Source organism: Phocoena sinus, chromosome 17, assembly GCF_008692025.1.
Source record: "Phocoena sinus isolate mPhoSin1 chromosome 17, mPhoSin1.pri, whole genome shotgun sequence".
NCBI classification, from domain to species: domain Eukaryota; kingdom Metazoa; phylum Chordata; class Mammalia; order Artiodactyla; family Phocoenidae; genus Phocoena; species Phocoena sinus.
The window spans coordinates 75,080,574-75,106,225 of NC_045779.1; the positions used below are offsets into that span (position 1 = coordinate 75,080,574).

At 54.3% G+C, this 25,652-nt stretch overlaps 1 protein-coding gene across 1 annotated transcript in view; it reads right to left on the minus strand.

Moving 5' to 3' along the window:
* Positions 1-2,540: 2,540 nt before the first annotated feature.
* Positions 2,541-25,652, minus strand: part of COL22A1 (collagen type XXII alpha 1 chain) — a 242,480-nt gene continuing 219,368 nt past the window's right edge. The window contains exons 52-63 of the mRNA XM_032609582.1: positions 24,587-24,631; positions 23,719-23,772; positions 21,898-21,951; positions 16,598-16,651; positions 15,106-15,177; positions 14,910-14,945; positions 14,051-14,095; positions 11,467-11,646; positions 9,780-9,846; positions 7,026-7,208; positions 5,007-5,084; positions 2,541-2,890 (exon numbers count right to left, since the gene is read on the minus strand). Of these exons, the coding sequence (XP_032465473.1) occupies positions 2,700-2,890; positions 5,007-5,084; positions 7,026-7,208; positions 9,780-9,846; positions 11,467-11,646; positions 14,051-14,095; positions 14,910-14,945; positions 15,106-15,177; positions 16,598-16,651; positions 21,898-21,951; positions 23,719-23,772; positions 24,587-24,631 (1,059 nt within the window). The 3' untranslated portion in view covers positions 2,541-2,699. The remainder of the gene's footprint in view (positions 2,891-5,006; positions 5,085-7,025; positions 7,209-9,779; positions 9,847-11,466; positions 11,647-14,050; positions 14,096-14,909; positions 14,946-15,105; positions 15,178-16,597; positions 16,652-21,897; positions 21,952-23,718; positions 23,773-24,586; positions 24,632-25,652) is intronic.

Here is a 25,652-nt window from a genome sequence, read left to right on the forward strand (position 1 = left end):
CTTCGAGGGATGCTCAGGGTGGACCCCTATCCCCAAACACAGGACTGCCCACTTCAGGGAAGTGGCAAAGAAATGCAGGACGGGCATGGAAAGCATATGCTAGGTGCCCACTGCACAATAAGGGCAGTCTGAACTTCTCTGGCTGGGGGGCACTGGAGCCCACCCGTTTGCACCCCATCTCCTCCTGGCAACTGGCAGGGCCCCTCCAGAACCCCCCTAGGGCTCTTGGTGGTTTAAAAACACTGCTGTGATGCTTCTTTCAACCTGTCACTGACTTTCTACGGTTCTCAGGCCAGATACTACCAGCATCACCCGCGCGACCAACACCTGCCCTGAGAGCCCCTCCGGAAGCAGGCCGTGGTCTTGGAGGCACTTCCCCGGGGAAGGAGCTGCCCTGCCAAGGCAGATGGAAACCGCAGCGCGCTGTCCTCTCGGTCCGCTCCCACCCCACACCCCTGCGCTTCCCTGCCTATCATTTTCATGTATTTTGAGCTGGAAATTACCAAAATCCTCAGTGCTGCTGAGGCAGTCGTCTTTATTTCCAGAAACCCATCAAGCTCTGTGCCTGGAAAGGACTCAGGACAGTCCACGCATTCCCCCAGCTGCCCACAAACGCAGCCACTCCCAAGTCACATGGGGAGCTGGATGAATCCGAGACCCTCAGGGAAGGAACGCCCCTGCCCCTCTCAATACCCCACCTGAGCGTCTGAGAACTCCCATAATCAAAGAAGTCTGTGGACTCACCCAAATCATTCTTTCTGTTGTATAAAACCCTTCTTCTTGGTCCAGATGATGGACGGCTTAAAATACAGAAGCAAAATGAAACGTGAAGAGAAAAAAGATGCTCAGGGCATCAGGGAACTGGATTCTACACAAGGCTTTGCGCCGAGACAGGCTCTCTCCGTGCCTCAGTTTCCCTCTAGACCAGAGCACTGTTCTTCTGACTGTAGGTTGCAACGCACTGGTGGCTCATGGCATCACCTCAGTAGGTTGTGATGAGCATCTTTGTAATGAAATAGAATAGTAAACGTTAGAGGGCCTTGTGGTCGGGAGAAATAAGCTCTCCCAGTTTTATATTTAGGTGTGCGTACACTGACTCACAAAGAAATCGCATTCTTGCTGTGGGTCATGGTCAAATTTTTTTAACTCACTGGATTAGAGGATATCTAAGGTCTTTGGGATTGTTTCCTCAAACAGAAAAGGATATTATAATAACGTCCTTGTGTCTTTTACGGTTGTGTGAATACACTGAGATGGTAGATGTGCAAAAACAGGAAGGCGGTCGTCTCATCCTGCACTGACAGGCATTGCTTCCCGAGGACCCCGACACCCACTGACCCCCAGATTCAGCTCCAATGAGAGAAGTAGGTCTTGGATCCTATTTTTAACTTGTGGCAGTAATATTTCTCTACATATGGAACCTTCCAACGTCTTTGGATGTCTGTACTCCGGGTTCCTAAATTGATTAGAAGCATCTAGCACACAGGTGATAAAAAGGAGGTGCTGGATAAGTACGCTGCCCAGGAGCTGGCGCGGTCACACGCAGTAGCTCACCCACGTGTGTATTCAGCACGTGGACTGGACCGTGGCTCTGGCCTGGGCGCCCCGGGGAAAATGATGCATCCCCAGCCTCGAGGGCTTTACGCGGGGGCAGACGCGGGCGATAAGAAAGGAATCGTCACGGGAAACCGAAGAGAAGGAAACTTGGATTTATTGAGCACCCGTTCAAGCTGGGCATGTCATTTACACACACACGCTCGATGCCATTTATTTCAGAGCCAGAAGCTGGAAGCACACATTTCCCAGCTCTGGCCAGCACCCCGGCCAGTTGCCCACCATCAGGAAAACACACGGGAGTGGTCTCTGGACCCCCTGATTTCAAAATTAGAGTGAAACCAACAGCGAGGGGCAGGGAGGGGTTCTGTCCACGGCTCAGAAGTCACATTAACACACGGGGCTACTCTTCCCACACCGGCTCCCGCATCTTTGGTGCAGCCGTGGGACTCCAGGAAGCCGCTGCGAGCCGTGCGACAGTGTTTCACTCCCACAGGTTTGAAACACCGAGGTGCTGACTTGGCCCAAAGGAGGGAGTCTGCGCCCTTCTGCGTGCGCTTCGCATCAGGAGGACAGGATGTTCTTCGTGTCTGCAAATTCTTTCTCTTCCTGCTTTACTTCTCTCTCCTGGGAAGTAGCGACTGGTGGATCATTTCTCCCTGGGCGACCTCTGGGCACAGTCAAGAATAGAAGCCCACTGCCTCATTTTCTTAAAGTCTCCTTTTGAGGAAAGAGGTAAGTTTGGCAAGTGTCTGGTCGGGGTTTCATAGCACCGAGAGTTTCCTTAAAACTGGCAGCTACACTTCAAATGGGGGCTGTCAGAAGAACGAGAGACAAACAATCCCCTGCCCCACGAATCAAGTTTCCCCAACTTGAGAGGAGAGGGGAAAAACTCGAAAAGCATTACCATATGAAATAATAATAATAATTAACAACAACAATAATTAATAATAATCTGACCGACCGGCAGCATCTGTTGGTTTTAATAATGTTGAGGTCTCTCAAGAAAATAAGACAAAAACAAATGATAAAAGAAAGAAAGAAAAAAAACACAAGGCTGAAATGTCTCAAGACCTCTGCTTCCCATCGGGCTGTGCGTTCAAGTTTCAGAAATCCACCGCCGTCTCCTGGCATTCGGGACTCTTCTAGGGGCCCTTCACATTACCAGGTCGAGCAGCAGCGAGGCTGGCGAAGTAGGCACACTGGGAGGGGTCACACTGGCCAGGGGGGCCGGGGGGTCCCGGGGGGCCAGGGTGTCCAGCTGGTCCTGTCTCCCCTTGAGGACCGGGACCTCCGGGGAGCCCATCTTTAGCATAGCCAGGTTCCCCGGGTTGACCTGGCCCAAGAAGCAAAAGAAACAGAAGGTGGTTCAAGTTCGTTCTGGAGCAAATGAGCCCTGATCTCGCTACTTCCATTCAGTATGAACTGAAGACTCAACAACCTCAGAACACCCCACGGTCTGGGCGCCCTGCCTGGAGAGAGGAGGAAATGTGGACACCTTGCTTTGCAGGAAAAGGGTTGCCTTAACGGTTTGGACTAGGACAGTAATCAGGGTGCCACAGGAGAGAAATAAACAAGGGGAGATGGAGGCCAGGTAGGGAACGCATCCTCTGTTACAAGGAAAAGAGAAACCAGACCGTCTGTGTCTGGTTCTAGGAGATGCATCCGGGTTGGGACACCAAGTCCCCACCATTAACCGTCAGCCGCAATTCATGTATCCTTGGAGATACCTAGTCACATTCCATTAGCCAGTATCTAAATGGTCCCATTTATTCTGTAGTTTCTAGGCTTTATCTATATGTTAAATGTGAACCACATACATGGACTACATTAAACTACTCTGCAAATCAGAGTCAAAGACAATGTAAGTAGGAAGTAAGTAACCGAGAGCCCAAAATTTAGATCCAGGAAATACTACCTAAGACAAACTTCCTTTTTTTTGTTGGTTAAATCTTTTTTTTTCTTTAACTTTTAATTTTATACTGGAGTCTAGTTGATTAACAATGTTGTGTTAGTTTCAGGTGTAGAGCAAAGTGAGTCAGTTACGCATATAAGTGTATCCTTTGTCAAATTCCTTTCCCATTTAGGTTGTTTACTTAAAACAAACTTCTATGCCTCCATTTATTAAGCATCATAATATCATATGTAATCAATCTCCCTTTTTGCTTTGGCAACTGGGAAGCTCGGTGCTAAGTGTTGTAGTTAACCTTAACAGTGATATTCTTCCTTAAGCCTTAGTAATCACCTTGTTAGAAAATCTGAGTCCCTCCATAAAATAAACAAAAAGTAAACTTTTCCCTTTAAATGATCTTTGGACATTGCATGAATTCTGTTCATGCTTTAGTAGTAGTTAATCTATTGTATTCCTATCTCGACTGAGTTTTGAGCCAGCAGTGTTGTTCATTCCTTCAGGTGGGAACCACTGAAATCTAGTCATTATCTCAGCCTCATGTTGGTACAACTATCTCCCCCATCACAATGCTTTCTGTTCGGCCTTGTAATCTTTATTTGGAATCGCCTTATTTTTAAAATATTCTTAATATTTTAAGCTACTGAAAAGTAGGCAAGCTATCACAAATATGTATAGTTATCTTCTCTCATGAGAATAACATTTCCACCATAGGAAATTTGGAAAATCAAGAAGATATAAGTACTAAAAATAAAATGACCTGCAGGCCTAATATTCAGAAATGACCACGGGGAATCATATAAAGTAAAATTAAATAAAAACAGAAGCCTCAATGAGGTGGAGTTTGATAACAATTCAGTCTGAGTTCTTCCACACCTCATCTCGGAATGCGATACTGCTGTGTTCTAGAGTTAGTCCCATCCAACCATTAGATAGGGTGGCCAGCTTGTCCAGGTTTCAAAACTCAAAGGGCCATGTCCCAGGAATCCCATAGCCCCAGAAAGGCCAGGACGGCTGGCCACCCTGCCACGTGGCCAGTATTCTCCAAAATGTGTTCTGAGAGTAGTAACAGGGTATTAAATTACATAGTGAAAGAAGAAGCATCCTACATTCAAGTGAGTTTGGAAAATGTTGGTTTAACTGAAATAAACATTATTATTTTATGCAAGGTCCCTTAGCACTGCACCAGAGAAGTTAATGTGTACTAGGCATGTCTGAAAGAGAAGCACGGTTCCCAGCGCTGTCCTGACTTATTTAAGGCCAAATCAGTTTTCTTCAGGACCATTTCACAGGACTTTTAATTCACGGGATACATCTCAAGAACTCATGGGATACACTACAGTTTGCACGGTGAGCCAAGGAGCTGACGTCTTAGAAAGATGTAATAAAACAAATCTGGGTTCCGCCTCGTCAGTAGTTAAGCCAGCCCTTTCTCCCAGCCGCTCCCAAGGCCCCTGGCGATGCAGGTGGGGGGTCTGCCCCGTGAGGCCCACTCCCTGCTGGCGGGCCCTTCCCCACCTGAGAGCCCAGCGCCCACTCCTACCTGGGATCCCGGCGGGTCCCACCTCGCCTCGGAGGCCAACTCCAGGTTCACCTGGGTCACCTCTGGCTCCTCGCTCACCTGGTGAGAGAAACATGCATCTTTGATGGTAGAGACCCAGGACGGTGGCAGAGAGAGGGAGCCCCACCATGTGGGGGGCAGGGCCAGCACTGCTGGTGTGCTTTCCACAGCTTGCACGCCCCTCACACTCACACCCCTAGCTCCCGTTCACACCCACACTCAAGCACACACTTGCATTCAGAAAGACGCCTATGTGAACACCAAAATAATTGGACACTCCTTCCAAACATTTGCTCAAATACACATATATACACGTAAACATTCACCCAAGTGCGTAACTACCGAATTACACATACACATATGTACATTCGCACATATATTAGCAAAAATATGCATACACTGATAAACACATCAAACACAGGCACCCAAATGTTCATACCCACACTCTCTTGTATACAAACACATATTCCCATCCACATCTACTCACATACGCCTACTCTTCACCATGTTCTAAAAGCATTTTACGTGAACCTTTATCAAGGAGGAGCTGGGTGATAAACAAACCTGCATGTACGTAAGACACAGCTCTACTCTCAAGAAGCTTGAATTCTAATAAGACAGATGAAGCAGGGCACAAAGAAATTGCAATGTGAAGCAGAATCAGGTAAGTCCTAATAATCACAGGAATTTAAAATCCTAATAGATGTTCAGAAGAAAGAGGGTCCATTCCCCCGGGAGGATATCTGAGATTATATTGGGTTAATACTACACAAACTTGATTAAACTGTCTCTCTCAACTTTTTTTCCATCATTGCTTTTTTTTTGCTCTGTTGCTTCCAGAATATTTCCTGTATGCAACCTATGACATTTTCTTTTATAATCCGGATTGAAAGTCTGCTATAGTTCATGGAGATTTTAGGCCACTCTTATTTATTGTTATGATTACTACATTTGGTCAGTCTTTTGTCATAGTCTGATGTTTTCTATGCCTTATGTTTTCTTGTTGACATTGATTTCATGTATTTTGTTTGACGAACCAAAAGAAGTAGGACTCGGACCCAAACTTAACAAAAAGTTCAGTAGGAGAAACATTACAAGGAATAAATCAATGAATAAAGAATTAAGAGGGAATTCCCTGGTGGTCCAGTGGTTAGGACTCCGAGCTTTCACTGCCTAGGGCGTGGGTTCAATCCCTGGTCGGGGAACTAAGATCCCGCAAACCTTGCAGCAACCAAAAAAAAAAGAAAGAATTAAGGAATGGAAGATTGAAAGAGGAAGATGTTAGGGGCATGCGCTCCCCCCACCTCAGTCACCACGTGCCGGCTGAGATCACAGCACCGCTTCTTCCCCATCACATGCTCATCCTTGCGAGAGAGAAAGGGTGAATGACCAGGTTGGTGAGTCTGGGCTCATGTCCTTTCCTGCCCTTTCACACCTGTCTGCCTGCAAAGAGAGTGCCTTCCGACCTGCTTCCACAGTGCGCTGTGTTAAGTGGGGCAGGCGCTGCCCCTTGAAGGAGAGGCCCCCTGTTGCCGGCAGCAGCTGTATCCAGGTCAGGCAGCTCTCTGAGAGCAGGAGAGTTGGCAGCCACGTCCAGCTTTAGCTCAAACCACTTTATTCACATGTAAGCTGGTGTTTAATGCCCATTTGCCTGGAGCTTAAAGGTCTTATTCCTCACTGACTTCCCAACTCGAAAGGGGAAAAAGGGCATTCTGTGCTACTCCCTGGAACTCGAGCAGTGGAGATGGAGAGAGAAAAGACAGTAGGAGGAAACAGACTCAATGCTCCTGGCAGGAGCATCATTTTGCAAAAATGTCAAGTATGAAACCCTCTTCTGCATATGAAGAAATTACATGATGCCACAATGCAGGGTGCCGGCAGGCTGCAGGGCAGAAGAACAGGCTGAATCATGCACATTCAGTGGCACACATGCCACGCACCCTGGTTCCTTCTCAGCCCTCGTGTCGTGTACAAAGCGCATCTTCCTGGGTCCTCACTCACCTTTGGGACCTATGGGCCCAGAGGGTCCCTCCAGACCCCCTTGCCCAGGCCGTCCTGGCTCCCCCATGGGGCCTGCCCGACCTGGAAGCCCATCTTTTCCAGGGGGCCCTGGGGGCCCGGGTCTGCCTTGAGAGGCCTTGGTGTGCGCTGAGGGCATCTGGGCCAGGAGGTAGGCGAGTCTGGCTGTGGAGCAGGAAAAACAGAGAGACATTTCATGATGGAGGGTTGCCCCAAAGACAGGATGGCAGCTCACTGCCAAGCTCAGCCCTGGGGAGGCAGTAACAGCTGCAAAACAAGAGTAAGAGAAACTACATTGAGAGCACACTGCACGGCACCTGTACCTACAGCCATGGCCTCTGGAGCCAGGCAGCCTGGGCTGGCGTCCCCAAGCAGCCGCTGCCGGCCGCGTGGCCCTGGGCGAGCTACCTGACCTCTCTTAGCCTTCGTTGCCTCTTCTGCAAAATGGATGCAATGAAATAACCACCACCCCACTGGGCTGGTGTGAGGATGGAGCAGATGGGACAAGGCACTGAAAGTGCTCCTGGAACAAGCTAAGTGCCGCGTGGACATCGCTGCTGTGATCGAGGTGGCACTGCCAGCAGTAATAGCAGCAGCAGCATTTGTTGTTGTAATTGTCAGTTTGGGGAAACTGAGGCCGGTGGGGCTGGGTGGGATTTAAGTGGCTTACACAGAGCAGCTTAGGGACTTCTCCTCTCTAAGTGCTGAATTCCTCATCTATAAATGAAGGGCTGGATATGATATCACTAATGATCCTTAGGCGTCTGAAACGTGAAGATTACAGAATTGATTCAAGAGCCCCAGAGGTCCCATTGCCAGCTGCCACGCCCTCTTCTGCACTGGGGCATACAGAGCCCGCCCGAGGGCCAGCACGGGCTTCTGCTTTGCTGGCCATACGGCCCAGACAATCAGGCCAAGCCCTTCATCTCGCAGGTGGCGTGACCCAGCCCAGAGAGGCATGTTGACACCCTCCCGGTACCCTGGTGGCAGAACCAAGGCAGAGTCGGGGGCTTCTGACAGCCTGCTGGGTCGGCTTCCCACGGCAGCCCCTCATCATCTCACGCAGGGAAGCGGGAGGGCTGTGCTCTAGCGCTGAGACCCGGCCTCACGCTTCACTTTTCTGAGCCTTGATTCTCTCATCTTGAAAGTGGAGCTGATGTTTCCTCCTCGAAAGATTATTTGGAAGAAAGGACTCAGCCCAGCAGACGCTCCAGTTAAACTAGTTCAAAACAGGGCTTGTCTCTGCCCAAGGGCTGGAAACTCCTCACGGGGGGACGCCCTTCCTGTCACCGATAAATCCAACCCTCGGAGAGCAGACCGTGGGGATCGCCACACGGGCGCCCTCAGGACCCACCCCGCCGGGTGGGGGTCACCATTCCAGCCTTTGGTTTCCTCTCCACCAACCCCAGCTCTGTGCTGTCCACTCCGGGGAATCGTCTTTGGTTCTCCTGCGTAGGGAGACAGACCATGCTCGCCTGGACACGCCAAGAGGGCAGGGAAGAGGGTCATCTTGTTCAGTGCTGCGTCCCCTACCCCATTTAGAGTCTGCCACGTGCCAGGTGCAGGATAACCGTCTGAGACACCACCACGTGAATAAACATGTCCTTCCTGCTTGTCCATCCGTGCCTGGGAACAGCAGTGGGTATCCGATCTTCCTTACTACAGAGTTCTCGGTGACTTTCTTCCCCTAACAGTTTCCCACACATAGGGCAGTGGGCATGGTCACTGGTCCAGAGAACATGGCGGTTAAGAGCCTGGATTCTGCAGCTCGGTTGCCTGCATGCAAACCCTGGTCAGACACTTACCAGCTCTCCGGCCTCGGTTAAGTTCCTCAGCATCTATGATGCTAACAATCACACACGCCTCACAGGCTCACCGAGGCTTCCACGAGTCAACATGTGTCGCGTGCTGAGGACTCCACCCGACACAGGGCCGGCCCTGCATGCTGGTGTTATTACTATTACCTTCCCATCTCTCTCCCTTCCTGAGCACCTGCTGTGTATGGGGCTCACGCAAGACTGGGATTTCACAGTCAATCCAGTGCAGTAGGATCAAAAGGATTCTAGTTTCTTGAAAGCACCGTGTGTTCAGGCCCCCCTCAGGGGCGCTGCACATGCTGCCCCAAAGGCCTGGGATCCTGTCCCTGCTTTCAGCTCACACGGCCCCTCCTCCGGGAAGCCCTTCCTCACCTTTCAGCTCACCTGCCCCTCCTCCGGGAAGCCCTTCCTCACCTGTCCGCCCCCTGAGCTATCCTAGGTACTTTCATCCGTCCTCTTCAACACCCCCTGTGCCAAATTAAACCACAGGAATTTCTTACTGTACTGAAGCCGCCTTGTCTGTTTATGTCTCTGTCTCTTCCCCGGGCTGTGAGTTCTAACTAACAGACCCACTGCAGGCCTGTCGGAGCTGCCTCCTCATTAGATAAACTGAGTGCACAGAAGCAATGAAGGATCACGAGAAGCTGGTTCTGCAGATGCTGAGCTTCCTGGAGGTAATCAAGCAGCGGCAATTCAAGCTGCCCTGAAGAGAAGCTTGGAGCGGGATCTGTGCCAGAGGAGGCTGGCTGGAGCCTGCAAGGGGCGCCTCAACCCTGATTGCTACTGGAGCCGCTCTTAGGCTGCCTTTTCCAACCAGGCTACAGAAGTCCTGAAGGATGAGTGAACGGACTGCTTCCCGGGGCTCTTAAAAGCACCCAGGACCCGACCTACACGGCTGTGATAAAGCCCAGCTACTCACTTTCCAGCTGCTTCTCCACTTCTTCTCGGATGAGCCGTCGCAGGATGTCCATGGATGGAGACTCCCCCTAGGAGGGAGGGAAGGCGGAGTTGTTCATCCTCCCAGGAACCCTTGCCTCCTGAGACCTGAGATGGCTCGGGAAGCCACGACGGTCACAGCCCCATACACCGCAGCTCCCTAGTTCAACCCCTTTTACACCTGGAGCCGTCTGCCCGCTCCCCGCCATGCAGGTGGCGTTATCCCGTCATGTACGGCGACCTGGACTCCTTTCTCTCTGGGGCCCCTGCTCCCCTCGTCCCCGCACAAACCCCTTCCCCAGCTCTGGACCCGGGAGGTCTGCTCTGAGCCTCTCCCTGCCAAAGTGCCATCTTCCTGCAGGACCCGCTCACAGGCTGCCTCCTGCGTGAAATCGTGTTTGATTTCCTCCCACTGGTCACTTGGCTGCTCTGGTCCCCAGGGTCTGGCTTGCCCTGCTCTGGTCACAGAAACCGATGGGTCAGGGGGCAGAGAAGGCGGGCACCACCTCCAGGCGCCCACGGCGACGTGCGATTCTTAGACGGATCCGTGAGCAGACCTGCTGCCGCACTGGGCGCCCCTCTTGTCATCAGAGCCCTTCAGGGCAGTGCCCACCCCCGAGGCTGGGGGCTGTACTGTGCTCATCTCCGCAGCCCCAGCGTCTAGCACAGCGTGAGATGGGCTCTGTGTCCTTATCCTCTTGTTTGCCTTTCTGGCCAATAATCTTTTAGGTTAGTCCCAGAATGTCCACCGCTACCCACAGCAGCAGGAGAACTTGGCAAAGACTCGGGGGAGGGGTGGGGGGCTTCTGGAAGCCCGCTGAGCCCGCCAGAACCCACACTTGGCCGAGGGACAGGATCTAGCTGCCTGGCCTCTTTCACGGTGGTGGAAGCTCAGGCTGGCCACAGGCGCCCTGGCAGGGACGGTGACACGGAACCTCAGAGCAGGCGCGGGCTCTGAAGACCATGTAAGCCTGTGCTCTGAGGAACCGGAGCGTCCCCCGAGAGCCACGTGGGCTGCAAAGGCGGGGTGGGGAGGTCACGGGGACCTGGCAACCAGCCCCCACTGACACGTCCACCAAGCTCTGCCTTTATCTCTCTACAGCCAGCGTGTGCCGATGCTACACGTCTGTGAAAAGTAAGAAGTCTGCCACGGGAATACAGTATGTTCAAAGAAAAGAAACTGCTCTAAACAAGCCTTTCCTTTTACATTTGGGAAAAGCTGGACCCAAAGGGAAGAACGAGTACCCCAGACAGGCAGACAGGAGAGAGGCAGAGCCGGGCACGGGATGGACAGCCAGCCGTCCCCACGGGAAGCTCTGGTCACTGAGATCCGGCTGCATCTTCTCAGTGGCCTGCTGCACCAGGTCCTGGGGCAGAAAGGCGCGACAGCCCGAGGAGTGGAGCCTCGGGGATGCAGCACACTGAGAGAGAGGGATGCTGCTCTGGAGCCCTTCGTAAGCCATGCGGCGTTATCTCCTTTAACCATCACAGCGGAGTGTCGGGAGGGAGGTTCTCCTCCCCTCTTTCGGCAGATGCGGAAGGAAGGCTCGGAGAGGAGAGGTAACCTGCCCCGGGTCACGCAGGTTACTGGGATCTGTAACCTGGTCCCTCTGAAGCCCACACACCTCACGGGCTTCCCCTTCAGTCCCAAGGAGCCCCAATATCCTTACCCTCAGTCCTGGAAATCCTGGCTGGCCCGGGGGCCCCGGGGGCCCAGCCGGCCCATTCTCCCCAGGTAGTCCCTGGGGGCCCATTAGGCCTGTGTGACCTTTGTGGCCTGGGATCCCAGGGTCTCCAGGCTGACCCTTCCCACCGGGAGGTCCTTTGTCACCTTTGATGCCAGGATCTCCCTAGGGGAGGAAAGAAGCGCTTCAGTGAGCAAAGGCCTAGGAAGTGCCCCCAGGCCAGACAAGACGTGCGGCTACAGAAGGGACTCTGCCGGCCCTTTGCGTCCTCAGCGGTGGAAAGGAGACCTCGGCCCTGGCAGGCCCATGACTCAAGTCTGATGCCACAGACCAGGACACGAGGGCCCAGGGAGACAAAGCTACCTGCCCACATCACACTGCTGGTCTGCAGAGGACAAGACATGAGCTCTGATTTCCAAATCCCAGTCCCGTGCTCCATCCCAGGAGCGCAGCTCCACCTGCCTGGCTAGAGAAGGCCAGCTGCTGAGCCCGACTGCCAGAGCTTCTGGGCCACTTCAGGCCCAGTTTTGTTCTCCGTCAGCTGGAGGGATGGTGGCACTTGTCAGCCAGAGGTGTCTCACCCGCAGGGAATCTGCCCCCTCCTCTCAGCCCAAGGGGGCCCGCAGAGGACGACACTGCCCGGGACCCCTTTCTCCCCATCGCTGGTCCAAGGACTGAAGTGCTGGATCAATGATCTGGGAGCCATGGCAACCACGGGACGGTCCAGTCCTCTGCCCTATCTGCTACCGGGTGTCTGACCAGCCAGCCTCGGTTGCCGGAGAGCCTGAAAATACGGCGGCCAGGCTAACAGCCTCAGGGTGTAAAAACTCCACTGCTTGGAGGCAGCAGAGGGGGGGAACAGCAAGAAAAAAGTGAGCCACAGGTAACCGGACATGGGACATGGCTATGGGCGTGACCTAGAGCCACGGAAAAGGAAGCCGGTGCAGTTATGAGACCATCTGCCACATACACGCACGAAAAACGAAGAGCGAAACGGTGGGAAAAGTCTGATACGTTGCAGGGGATCTAGTAATACGCGTGTTGACACGCACACCCCACGTGGTTCTGCGCGCACAGACTAGGGCAAGATACAGAGGACGTGTACAGCGACCGACATGGGGAGGGGACGGGGACCAGAAGGCCTGGTGGAAGGGCACCTAGTCTTCACTGCAGCCACTTTTCTGCAATTTGTATTGTTTAACTATGTGTCTGTATTGCTTTTTCAACAGTAACAGAAAGAGCAGTGAATTAAAAAAGGCATTTACCCAGATTTGAGGGCGTCACCTAAATTTCTCAAAGGTGATGCATTTCTTGGGGACATTGCCATCCGTGGGTGATCTCAAGTTTAGGGGTCTAGGAGAGTCCTGGTGCTTCGTGCACCTCAAAGCCAAGGCCTGTGGTACGGCATTTCCTATTCTTTAAACGTCTCAACATCCCTTTGCCGTGAGAGGACTTGTCCCACGTTTCAGATGTTCTCTGGAGTCCAAGGCACGGGGAACCTGACCGCTATCTGGCAACGTTCCACGAAACAGGGGAAGGCAACTTAACCGGGGAAGGCAACTCGCCATCATTGACTCGGTATTCGAGAAGATTCTAGGTACTGATTCGGTATCCAGAAGATTCATACTTGCCGTCTGAATTCCCCGGCTCCCAACCAAAACTCCAGCAGCTCCCAGGGGCCAGCTGGCCAGCTGCTGGGTGGCAAGACCCTCAGTGCCCTCCCAGCTACAGCCTCTCCCCCGGCTCCACGCTCAGGAACCAGCAGCCATGGGAATGATGTTCACTGGGAAGGGAGGAGGGAGAGAGATCTGTAGGGGTGAGAAGCCCTGATGCTCTCTGCTTCCGTTTTGCTCTGGCCTGCAGGCAAAGCCAGCTCCTCACTCATCCAACTTGCAAGGAAAGCAGAGAGAAATTCTTTGCAGCACCACGGAAAACAAACGGAGGGTCGAAGCGGGGTGGCGTGCCGTCCGCGTCGGGCAGCAGTGGGACGGTGTGACGGCTGACCAAGCGCAGGGCCCTGGGCAGACGAGATGTCTAATTTCTCTGGAGGGAGCAGCGGTTGGCAGCAGTGAGAGAATGCCCCCTCCCCTCACCGGCGTTTCTTCCAAAAAAGAAAAAAAAAAGTGATATTTTCTTTCCTGTTGTTTTTTGGAGGAATGCAATGTAAAGAAGGGCTTTCTGAGCGCAGCGCCAAGGCGATTCATTATGGGAAAATCTGTTCCCTTGTCACCTCCAGGAACAGATCTGGCTCCTGGCAAATTGGCACTTTGGGCTCCAAGCGTGTCACACACAGGCGTTCGCACACGGAGAGGAGAGACGGAAATCTGTCAAAGTCTGGGCATGCTCGCCTTTGAATTTGTAATTGCGATGACTTTACTGCTTAAAATAACAACAAAAAAACCATGACAAAAGCCAACATCACTGACTACAACTTTGGGAAAAGCCTCCCGCTGGGGGCTCACAAATTTCCGGGGGGGGGGAACAGAGAACAGAGAGGCCACCACAGGAGCCGTTCCGCAGGCCAGGCTGCTTCCTAAAGCCTTGGACACAGTCCCCGTGCCCCACTTACCCTTTCTCCTCTGGGTCCCGGCTCTCCCGGCTTCCCAGGGGTCCCCTGCAATGAAACCAAAGGAGGGGGTCACTTAACCAGGGCCATCCCATCTGCTCGGGCATCCCTCTCTGCCCTTCTCGGTTCTTCTCAGATCCTGTGTGCTGAGGGCAAGGTGTCCTGGAGAAGGCAGGTCTTCCAAGAGTCCTGCTCCGGCCCTGGTCACGCCCTCCCGCTGTCTACACGCCGGTCACCCTGGGCTTGTGCTTCCTGAAACGTGCCTTCCCACACCTGCTCCTGCCCATCCTGAGAGCTGGAAGTGACCAGGGCCGGGGCGTCTCTGTTGACAGGAGGCACAGAGCCGAGGCTTGAACTAGAAACTGACATGATCTCACGTTTGTTCTACGAAGGTCACTCTGGCTGGTGAGTGGGGAAGGAGTGGGGCAGGGGGCAGGCTGGACACACGGAAGCCAGTTAGGAGGTCACTGCAAACGTCCAGGTGAGAGATGATGACGGTCTGCGTTAGGGTCCAGCGGGAGAGATGGAGAGAGATGGACCGAGCTGGGAGGTATTGTGGAGTCAGAATGGACAGGACTAGTTGATGGACTGGGTGCGGAGAGCTACAGACAAGTCAGAGACATCACACGATGGCACCCCTGGACCGGCTCCCTAACTGGTGGGCCCTAAGCAAAGTGAAGACGTGGAGCCTCGTTCAGAAAGCATTAGGATTTCCGGACAACAACAGCAGAACACAGCACGTGTGGGAGCCCTGCTAGGCCCAGGGCCCCGTGAGACAGCACGTGTCGCCCGCCCACGAAGTGACCCTGTGTCTCCCACAGGAAAGGGCACCAAGAGGAGAAGAGGGGTGCACGGTACTTGCCTCCTTGCCTGGGACTCCCTTCTCTCCCGGCTCACCCTACAACACAGGACATAATATCAGTGAGCTCTGCTGTATCGGCACGTTGCAGATGACACGACTGTCTTTACAACAGACATTTTCACCCACGTCACGCTCCAGCACAGACAGCGATCAATGGGCCAGCCGGGGATATTCCCCAACGGTGTTCTGTGCTCACCTGCGGCCCACGGGGACCCAGGAAGCCAGGGAGCCCTGGGCTGCCGTTTTCTCCTCTGGTTCCCTTCTGGCCCTGCAAAGGGAAAGCAGGGCATTAATTCTTCAAGGTCAAGTGTCAACTCAAGAAGATTCAGAAACCTCGTAACCCCTCTGTACTCTGAAGGCCTGGCACGTGAACAAAATAGAAGAGCCCTTTCCTGAAACGGAGGGGCTGGGTTGGGGAGAGACAGGGTACTGTGAGACGGGGTACTGCGGGGGCAGAAGGAGAGTCTCCTGCAAACAGTGAACGGCTCTCCCATTTGAAGCAACAGACACAAAATGGGACAAACATTAAACAAAACACCTTGCTGTGTATGGGGCCCCCCAGCTGTGCCTCTTCCCCTTTGGCCAGCTCGTCTCATGGTTTGGCAGGCGCACTTTGGGGGAAAGGTGTTCGGGAATTTTAGTTTTAACCCTTCTGGGCCGCCACCATATGTGGGTCAGCTCTTCTGGGGTCAGCTCTGCACTGGGGATGGATCGGCCTCAGGACCCAATCCCGTCCTGTCTGTGACGTCGCAGCGGAGGCGACAAGACTCCCACGATGGTTCCTAAGGAATGTCACTGTGTGTGCTGAGGAGTTAGATGCCTTAACACGGCTGTCCCCGGTCCAACAGGAAGATGGGGTTCTATCAGGACCACCAGATGCCCTGTTTGCCTGGGAAACGGGTTTCCCAGGATGCAGGATTTTCAGGGCTACACGCAGGAAGGTTCCTGGGAAATCAAGACTGACGGGTCACCCTAATTTCCACAGTGACAACAGTCAGCTGGCCAGACTGTTCTGCCCATTACCCCACGCATCTGTCGCTTGAACAACACACCATAAAGGTGGCCTTCTCAACAGGGTTGCCAATTTTACCAAATAAATATACGGTAAGGCTGGGCTGGGAGGAGACTAGCGGACAGGCTTTCACTTATCCACCCCTAGACCCCATCAAGGACCAATGTTCCCCACCATGTCTCCCCATCTACCAGACCTGAACCCCAAGTCCAGAACCTGCTGCCCAGTGCCCAGGACTCTTCTGGTTACTCATGTCACCCTCTTTCTACTGTACCCATTGTTAGCTCTAGCTAACACCTGCTCACCAGCAGGAGGACCCTCTTCAGCCGAATCTGTGTTACACGCATCCCCACGATGCACCCTTACCCTGTCTGAGACGTTAAGGGTCGGTCAGCCTGACCTTGTCCTTCCATCATCTAAAAACATCAATCAACTACCATGCAACCTTATCACGCATGGTTGTAGACAACAGAGAGCCAAGTGCATAATCGTGTGTATTTTAAGCTTTGAAAGACGTCCTTCGTGGCTCCCCTTTCCTCCAGCCTGTTCCTGCCATCCAAACACCATATTTTCCCACTGAGGCTTCTGGAAACAGAGACCAGACAGTCTGTGATGTAAACCACACAACCTTTCAAAGCCTGCCCTGATTCCATCACAGCAGTGGGACAGTACTCACGGGATTGCCTGGAGTGCCATGGTCTCCTGGAGATCCAGGCGATCCGTTCTTACCCTGGTGGAAGAAACAGAAGAGAGGATTCTGCCAGGATGCTCTGCCAGGACCTCACAGAGCAGGACAGTGGGACAGAGAGACTGCTGGATGCGGAGGGCCTGATTTCACACATACAGCTGTTAACTCAGACCAGCGTGGCTCCAAGTCATTACTTAGAAGATGTTTCTCAACTTGTAAAAGGAGCTTGGGATATTTAACTCGTAATGAATAATAAGTAATTAAATGAGTTCGTGTGCATGAAGAATCCTGGGCTGGTGACAGATGCCCAGAGCCCAGGCACAGTAAAGAATCAGGACCACATCGTCCACTTATGCGTACCCTCCCCCTTCAGATGCTGACTTAAGGAACAAACAGAAGTGCTCACGTCACCGCGGGCTGTTCTCAGCTTAGGACGCACATCGCTACCCGTATCCTATCCTCTGCCTCCAGGATGGTCACCACCGGGTTGAACAGATAAAGATATCGAGACACAGAAAAGTGGCTGGTGCAGAATCACACGGCTACTGGGTGGAAGGTCCACTCGCTCCAGACTCCAGGACAGACTCACATCCGTAACACTCTCTAACTTGATGGGTATTTTGCGCCCATTTGTAATTTGAATAAATACATTTAACCAGTAAGATCCTTGGTAGCATAAAAATCCGAAAGTTCGAGAATGCTCCTAAGCTACAGACAAATTCCTAGTAAGCCCCAAACCCACAGGTCAGCTTCAGCTGAGCTGGTCACGCCCCTGCCCTCACTTTCCTCCCGCTCAGGACCTTCCCCACCAGGCAGCTGTGTCTTTCACTGGTTCTCTTCCCTGCCTTGTCTGTGTCCATGCCCAACATCTGGCACGTGTCACCCACACACAGGAGGCGGGCACTCTGCTAGATGAATGAACCAACAACATCACAGGAGACCACGCTGCACTGATCCCTGAACCACCAGGTGCCAACGTCCTATAATCTGTGAAGCACACGTTTACAGGTGAGCTGGCTTCATGGAAACACGTGACAGTAAAAAGTCACTAACACTGCCCGGGCGCTTCCTACGTGCCAGGCTTCACACGCATTAACTCACTCACTCTCACAACAGAGCAGACGGCGCCATTTTACAAATGGGGAAACTGAGGCGCAGAAATGCCAACAGCCTTCCTGAGATAGAAAGGAAGGGGCTGTGGTTTGAACCCTGGCGGCACCGCCCCCACCCCATGTTCATTAAAGGTATAGCTTGCTGGGGATCATAAACAGTGCTTCCTCCTTGTGCCTAAAATGTGCACGTGTGATCGTGGGTGATTCACGCGTCTCATGTCACCAGACCCTGCAGGAATCGTGCCATGTGCACGGATGCCTTTACATCACAGATGAGGAAACCGAGGGTTGGAGAAAGCACAGGACCTGCCTGGGATCGCAGAGCTACGGAGTGCTGAAATCAGAGAGGCCAGTCGGTGTCTGTGACTACGCGTGATGTCCGTCCAGGCACGACGGTGCTGCCCTGCACCTGCCCGCGCCCACCCAGCAGCCGATCTGCGTCCCTCTAAAAGTATGCGCTCTGGCTCAGCCCGATGGCAATCATCTCTCCCCTCTTCCCTCTGTTCGCCTAGAGGATAAGGGCCACGACACATTAACACACGGTGCCAACAAAGGCGGCCATGCGCAGAGGGAGGGGCGGCTCTGGGCAGCCAACTGTCACCTGTCAGTGCGCTAGAGGCCGACTGGGGCTGAGACCTGCTCCTTCCTGGGCCACAGGCCTCCTCATGTCCCATTTGTCCTCATGAAGCCCCTTTGGTGTCTGTGCCACTCCAAAATGGAGGCCACAGCTTTCCCTCCCCAACGGCTCTGAGCTCCAAACTCCTGCCCACTCCTTCCCACCAGGTGACCTTCCTGCCAAGGGACTCCAGCACACACGGGCCAGGCGGGCTCAAGCTGTGGACTCTCGGACCAGACTGCTGAGTCCAGATGCTGGCTCTGTCGCTCACGTGCTGTGCGGCCTTGGGAAGGCGCTCGACCTCCCTGTGCCTCCTTCTCTCCTCTGTGGGCAGGACGGTCGGAGTGCCTGGCCCAGGGTTTGGGGGGCTCAGGCAGTGAATTACGTCAATGGACTGGACTCTGCCCACACTTCCTGGAGGCCCTCAGGGGCCTCCACTCAGGGTCTGGTTCCAGGCCGCATGAACTGGCTGCAGTGGCCAGGAACCTTCTCTTCACTCAGGAAAGCATGTCGGCTCCAGGTAAGCGAGAGTGATTGTCAGGGAAATAACCTGGAACCTGGTCCTACGTGTCCAAGAACACAGGCGTCTGGGAAACTTTAGCAGCTGACTGCTGGTTACAGATGCCTCGGGAGGCTCCTCAGGCTTGAGGGGAGCAAGTTAGAAAACCACAAACCTGCCTTGGGGGCCGCAGGCCTTCAGGGCCAAGCCCGCCTCCTGCAGGCTGTGCCTCTGAGGCTGTTCGCAGCCTCACCTGGGCTGCGGCCGGCCTCTCGGCCTCCACCGCACACACCTGTCCTGCCACTCTCACTGTCCCCAGATGCGCTCCCTGCGCCCTTGCACGCATCTGCATTTATCAGGGGTTTACCCGCCGCCCTCCAGAGGCAAGAGCCAGACGCCCCTCCAGGAAGAGGCCGTGTGAGGCCCGGTGACGGGCAGCTCCCGGCCCACTCTGAGCTCTGGACACGGTCCTGTCGCTTCACTGGATTGACTCGCCGGTGCTCACAACTTCCCCCTCTTCACAGGTGAGGAAACTGAGGCCTGGAGAGGTGAAGAAACGCCCAGTCCATGTGACAAGTAAGAAGACAGCCAGGAACCGAGCCCAGGGGGCTTCACAGCAGCCACAGCCCAGATGTGGACGCCGCGACGGGCCAGCAGGACCAGGCGTGGCGCCGCTGCCTGGTGGGGCTCCGGAGCAGGGCTTCTCCACCTTTCTGTCGGCAGCGCTCCCGCACAGGTGCCCATTCACAGTTTTTCCCTAACTGCTCCGTTTGAATTTAATGCCACAGCTATACCGTGTATCTACTTCTGTTCCATACGCATATCTGTGCTTGGTACTAAAAACGTGTACCTACTTCTGTTCCGTACGCATATCTGTGCTTGGAACTAAAAAGTAGGAGCTTTGGGCGCCCCAAGAACCAACATTTGTCCCCTTGGGGCAAAAGCACCCACACTGGGGACACACGCCCCAGAGGGTCTGGGCTTTTCGTCATGGCCGAGGGGCCCAGCTGGGGGCCAGTCTCCTGTGTGTGCCTACGGCGATGGCGTGATGCCCCCAGGAGTCCCCGGGTTGACCTCACTCAGCGGGAGAACAGATACAGAGCACCAGCCAGCTCCTTGCTCTGCGCTGAACCCACTGCCTTCTCGCTGAATGAACAAACACCACCTCCTAGAAAGCGGACAGGGCACGTCAGACAGTGAGCTGCTGCTGGAGAGGAGGAAGTATGGAGCTAAGCGGGTGAGCCCTGAGCAGGGATGCTACCCCAAGGCGACGGAGAAGTGGCCAGGCGCCCAGTGCACTCGGCTTCCATCACTATGCAGACCACAGGCGGCCACCTGCCCAGAGGACGGGAGGCCCAGGACAGCACAGGCCCTGCGCCCTGATCTGAAGGCTGTCGCGCCCTTCCTCTGGCCACTGGGGATCACAGCCCGCGGGCACGGAGGGCACCCTGAACCCTCACAGGCCGCCGACTCAGGATGGGAGGCTGGATTTGAGTCATTGTGGCCCCATCAGGGAAGAGTGGGGCTCCACCTGGTGAGTCAAACACATGTGACCTGCCGCCCCCCACGTTCTTTCCGTAGGAGCCTGAAGACACAGTGCACGGCCACGGCCACGAGAGGTGGAGAACATCGGATATGATGTCAGAAAGTCCTGGGTTTAAATCCCCCCCGGAAGCTCTCGCCAGCTGCGTAACCTAGACCCAGAAAGCCCCTATATCTGCCTTACAGGTTTACTCACTCATTCACTGATTCCATTACTCACTCAAAATATATGTACATGCACACAAGCTACGCAAAATAAGCAAGTTGCAAAGATGAAGTGTGTAACAAGCGTGCACTCTGTCTGTGTGCTAGTAGGTATACTGAAAATATTTTCAAAGATACACAAAATGCTATTAACAGTGGCTCCCTCTGGAGTGTGGGATGAGGGGATAAAGAGGGAATTTTCTCTTTACTTCGTCACATTCCATCCTGTATGATCCTCGCACCCTTATCATGGGTCACATTTATGCTCGTATATACAGGCACATATACATTACAGCAGCCCCTATGACAAGGGCCCTGGGTTAAATGGGATAAGGCAGGTGCTTCTTTTGACACAGAACCAGGAATGTAAGTATTTATCTTCTACATCCCTCTCCCGTATTCGCTCAGGCTGCTCTTGGATTAGAGAAAGATTCCCTTAAGTACATGTATGGGCAGAGATAATATTCAAAATATCTATTAACCACATGGCGTGTTATGAGTTAAGTTGTGTCCTCCCACCGCCAATCTATATGTTGAAGTCCTAATTCTCAGTATGTCAGAACCTGAACTTACCTGGAAATAGGGTCCTTGCATACGTAATTAATTAAGATGAGGTCATACTGGAGTAGGATGGGCCCCTTATCCAATATGACCGGTGTCTTTATAAAAAGGGGACTTTTGGACCAGAGACACGTCCTCAGGGAGAATACCATGTGAAGGTGAAGGAGGAGGCTGGGGTGATGCTTCTACGAGCCAAGGATGCCAGAGATTGCTTGCAAACCACCAGAGGCTAAGAGAGGCCTTCTGAGGGACGATTCTCCCTCACAGCCCTCAGAAGGAACCAGTTCTGCTGGCACCTTGACCTTGGACTCCTAGCTTACAGAACAGCGAGACAATAAATGTCTTGGATTTCTAGCCTCCACACCTGAAAGACAATGAATTTCCGTTGTTTAAGCCACTGCGTTTGCGGTTCTTTGCAATGACAGCTCTAGTGAACTCATACAGGGCATGCTCTGAACGCCAGAATGCCCTAAAGCTAGAGCATGATTGGAGGGCAAGTCCTACGGCGCTCCTGCCGTGCCGAGTGGCACCTTTTAAGTTTCCGGGTTGTGGGTAGGCGGTCCCAGAAAAGAGCCTGGAGAGTGTGTCCTAGGCCACTAGGGGGGCTTAGGGCAGTGGCTATTTACCAACTGCTAAGACATCCTGTCATTTTTTTAACAGCACATAGGGCTGTACCAGGATGAACCAAGCAAATATTACCATGGTAGCAGCCCTGCCAAAGCAGGGAGCAGGTTAGTCTCAAAGCAAAACTCACCGGTAAGCCCCTCAGGCCTCGGGGACCCTGTGGTCCTGTGGGTCCAATGTCACCCTGGAACGGAGAGAGATCACGTTATCCAGAGTTGCCGCATGAAGACGGCAGAGACACAGTTTCAAATGTGGACCAGACTTCACCCAGTTACCCAAGAGGACCAACAGATGGTGCCCAAACCGTCTCGTCGTCCATCACCAGTTATTCCGAATACGGACAAACTCACTTCCTGCAGCTGAATAAATCCCTGCCCCACGGGGATTTCGGGGGGCTCCATCTGGAACTAAGGCAGGTAACAGGGAAGAGAACTTCTCTTGGTGTCCTCTCCCTGAGTCTGGACAGTCACCTGGGGCTACTCCTGCCTCAGTCCTCACAGTAAGAAAAACTCCACCTGGAAGGTGTAGGGAACCTTCCAGGGTGCCAAGCAGTGGGGATTCACCACCACCACCTACGTGGTCTTCCAGGCAGCCTCCCGACAGGGCTGTAGTTCTCCCCGTGTAATGAATGAAAAAAAACAGAAGCTTGGCCGTGCTCCCACACAAATTAGACTGTAGAACACCCCAGAAGATGGAGTTTTTAAATTACAAGTCAGAGAGCTAAGAAGGGGGGAAGAAGGCATTTGCACCACGGGCTGGCATCCTGGGCTCCTGTCCCAGCTGCAGCCTGACCTGCTGGGCGAGCTGAATCCCAACCACGCCCCTGCCTGGGGAGCTCCCCTCAGGCCCTGTACTGTAAACTGAAGTGAGCAGGGTTGGCAAGACCAGGATTTTCAAGCTGCCCTTCAGCACCTGAGAGGCACCTTTAGGGGACAGGGCTGGGCAGAGGCCCCGCTTGGGGTCAATGCAGCTCTTCTGCTTTGAACCTAGTAAAGGGCCTCCACACACTAGGCTGGGGTTTGTGAAATGGATCCCACTGCTCAGGAAAACCACAAGAACTAGATCGGATTTCTGCTAAGATCCTTCCCTGCTCCATCGTCTCATGACAACAGATCAGCCGAGGACACAACACAGGACAAGAACCAGGGGGCAGAGGGCACTTCGCCAGGGGTTAAAGGCAGGTCCTGAAGGATGCAAGGGGGCGGGCATGGGCCCGCCTTGGACCTGAGGACCGTGTGGCCGTGCTCCTGACCCAGCACCCACTCCCGGGAGGTCAAGCTGTGTCCGCACATGTCGGATGGCCCTGCAGGCTGTCACGTCCCCAGGCCAGTGCCCTGTGGGGATGCAGAGCTGGAAGATCTGGACTCCACACTGCTTCCTCCTGCCTCTGACTCTGTGTGACCATGAGGAAGTCCCCTGACCTCTCTGGGTCTTAGTTTTTCTATTTGTATGACTGGGGTCAAAGATGGTTCGTCCCACCCTGACTTGACCCCAAGTCAGTGAGAGCAGGTGAGGGGTACACAGTGGTGCTGTGATGGATCCATGAGGCTACAGAATACTGGAGATGGAGAAATAACCTGGGGAGACTCTGAAACGCCACTTGAGTCCACGTAAGGCCAGATCCAGCTCACGCATCATTGAGGTCAACAGGCAAATCATGACGGATTCAGCAGAGCCTCCTCATCTGTCACATGGCATGGGCACCAGCCCTTTTGGCCGGAAGCCCAGACCCGGGGCCTCCTCAGGACCCCAAGGAGAACTCATGCAGCCCGTGGTGCTGGAAGGTGAGGGATCACCAGCAGATTCCTAGAATTCGCCCGTGACTCTCTCCACGGTGGCCCCAACCCCCCAGTCCAGTTCCTGGACCTCTCTTGGTCCTTCAGTGACGCACGTCCTCTACACCTCCTCCTCCCACAGGCCCAGCCAGGCCCCACAGGACACCCACACTCACATCTTTTCCTGGTGACCCTTCCCGGCCAGGGGGCCCCATGGCCCCAGGCTCTCCCTAGAAGGGGAAGCAGAAACAAAACAGCCGCCGTTAGGGCAAGAGATGCAGAACGCCCGCTGTCCCAGCCGCAGTGGTCTCGGAGCATCTGGGAGGGGGAGAAGAGGACGGCCCACCCGAAAGCACCCTACTGAGTCCTGGCCCCAAGTGGGGTCTGCAGTGTCCTCAAGGCCAGCTTCGAGGCCTGGGCCCGCTCTGCCACTCTGAGCTGCAGGGAGACACCTCCTGACAGATCAGGCAAACCGCTGGGGATTCTGTCTCCCCACCTGCTGGCCCGCCGGACCCTCTCTGCACCTCAGCTTTCTCCTCGCTGTACAGAGCAGTGGGGTTAACCGGTGGACCCCTGAGGGTCCTTCTGTTTGGGGCACTTGGAAGAGATGGGGGAAGCTAAAGGATAGGAAGACAGGGCCCAGAGCCTTCCATCTGGGATAAGCCGAAGCTTTCCACACATTAGCTCTGGGACCTCGGGAAAACCACCCATATCCTCTGGGCCTCAGTTCCCTCCTCTGGAAAGTAGACCTAATGACAGCACTCGTCTCCCCGGACCCAGGACAGCACAGTCTGTGGGTAGCACAGCCGGCAGTGACCACACCTGACTTCAGGCTGACTTGGTCAAACTGGTTGTACATCGGCGTCTGGCCCCCAGAAGAAATGTCTAGAAACACTTGACCAAGGAGGGATGATGCTTCCAATGCTGCCACTGTCCTCTCTGAGGTGACACGGCACTGCCCCGCCTGCAGGGCCCAGGAGCCCTCCGCCTAGAAGTGCCAGCTCAGGTGCACTGGGATGACCTGACGGCGACACGTCCACTCACCCGGGGGCCAGGGTGGCCAGAGTCGCCGGTGTGTCCCTTGAAGCCCTAGAAGAAAGAGAATGAAGTTACCCCACCAAGGAGCAGGCTGGCAACGCGGGACAGGGTGGAGTCCAGGGAGATGGTCCAGCGCACCCTGACCCCTCTTTGTGTCTCACCCGATGCCCCTCGTTCCTGACCAGTTGCCGGACATGGGCCAGGTCCCTGATACCTGACTGGGTGGCCAGGCCCTTCCTCCTGGTCACTCTGCAGCGAGGGCAGGGCTGCTGGGGCCTGTTCCACAAATGTCCTGGAGGGTGGTGGGGTCTCCCCACGTGTCTCCTGAACTCCCGCTTCTTCCTCATCTCATACCACGTGGCTTGGACCCCCTCCGCCTGGATCCTGGGGTAGGCAGTTCCCTTTGAGACAACACTGCCTTCACCCCAAGTTAGGGCCTGGGCACCTTCCTCGTTCCTGTAGCCATCGCTGGTCCCCCCCAGCAGCTGTGAGTACAGCCAGCCCGGAAGCCTCATACTGGGCCATGGGGCTGGGCCCTCCCTGCACAAAAGAGCAGCTTGAGATATTCTCCCTGAAGCACAAGCCCTCTGAGCAAAGACGAAGCTGTCAGCAGAGCTGACGCTACCATCCGTTAACAGTCAGGCCACCCTGATTGTGGAAGAATCCCCACTTCACAGATGAGGAAGCTGAGTCTCAGAGACGTAGAACACCTGCCCAAAGCCCCACAGCTAGACAGGAATCGGATTTGGGTCCAGGCAGGCCTGCACAGCCCCAAAGCCCTCCCACTTCCCACTGTCCCACTCCCAGGCTCTGCTCCTGACCAGCTGGAACAGCATCTCTGCAGCCCGGGAGTCAGGGTGCTTGCCCTCCTGCTGAGACCCAGGCATTCACAGGACGCTGATCCCGCAGATGAGCAGGGCCTGCCCGCCCTCTCTGCGCCAGCGGACCACGTCCAGGTCCTGGGCCCTATCCCGCTGCACGTCCCGCCCCACCCGTGGTTCCTGCGGCAGGCCTCACGTGTTCACCGCTGCTCCCTCCTGCTGGTGCGCGCTTGCCCGTCGCGTAAATCCCT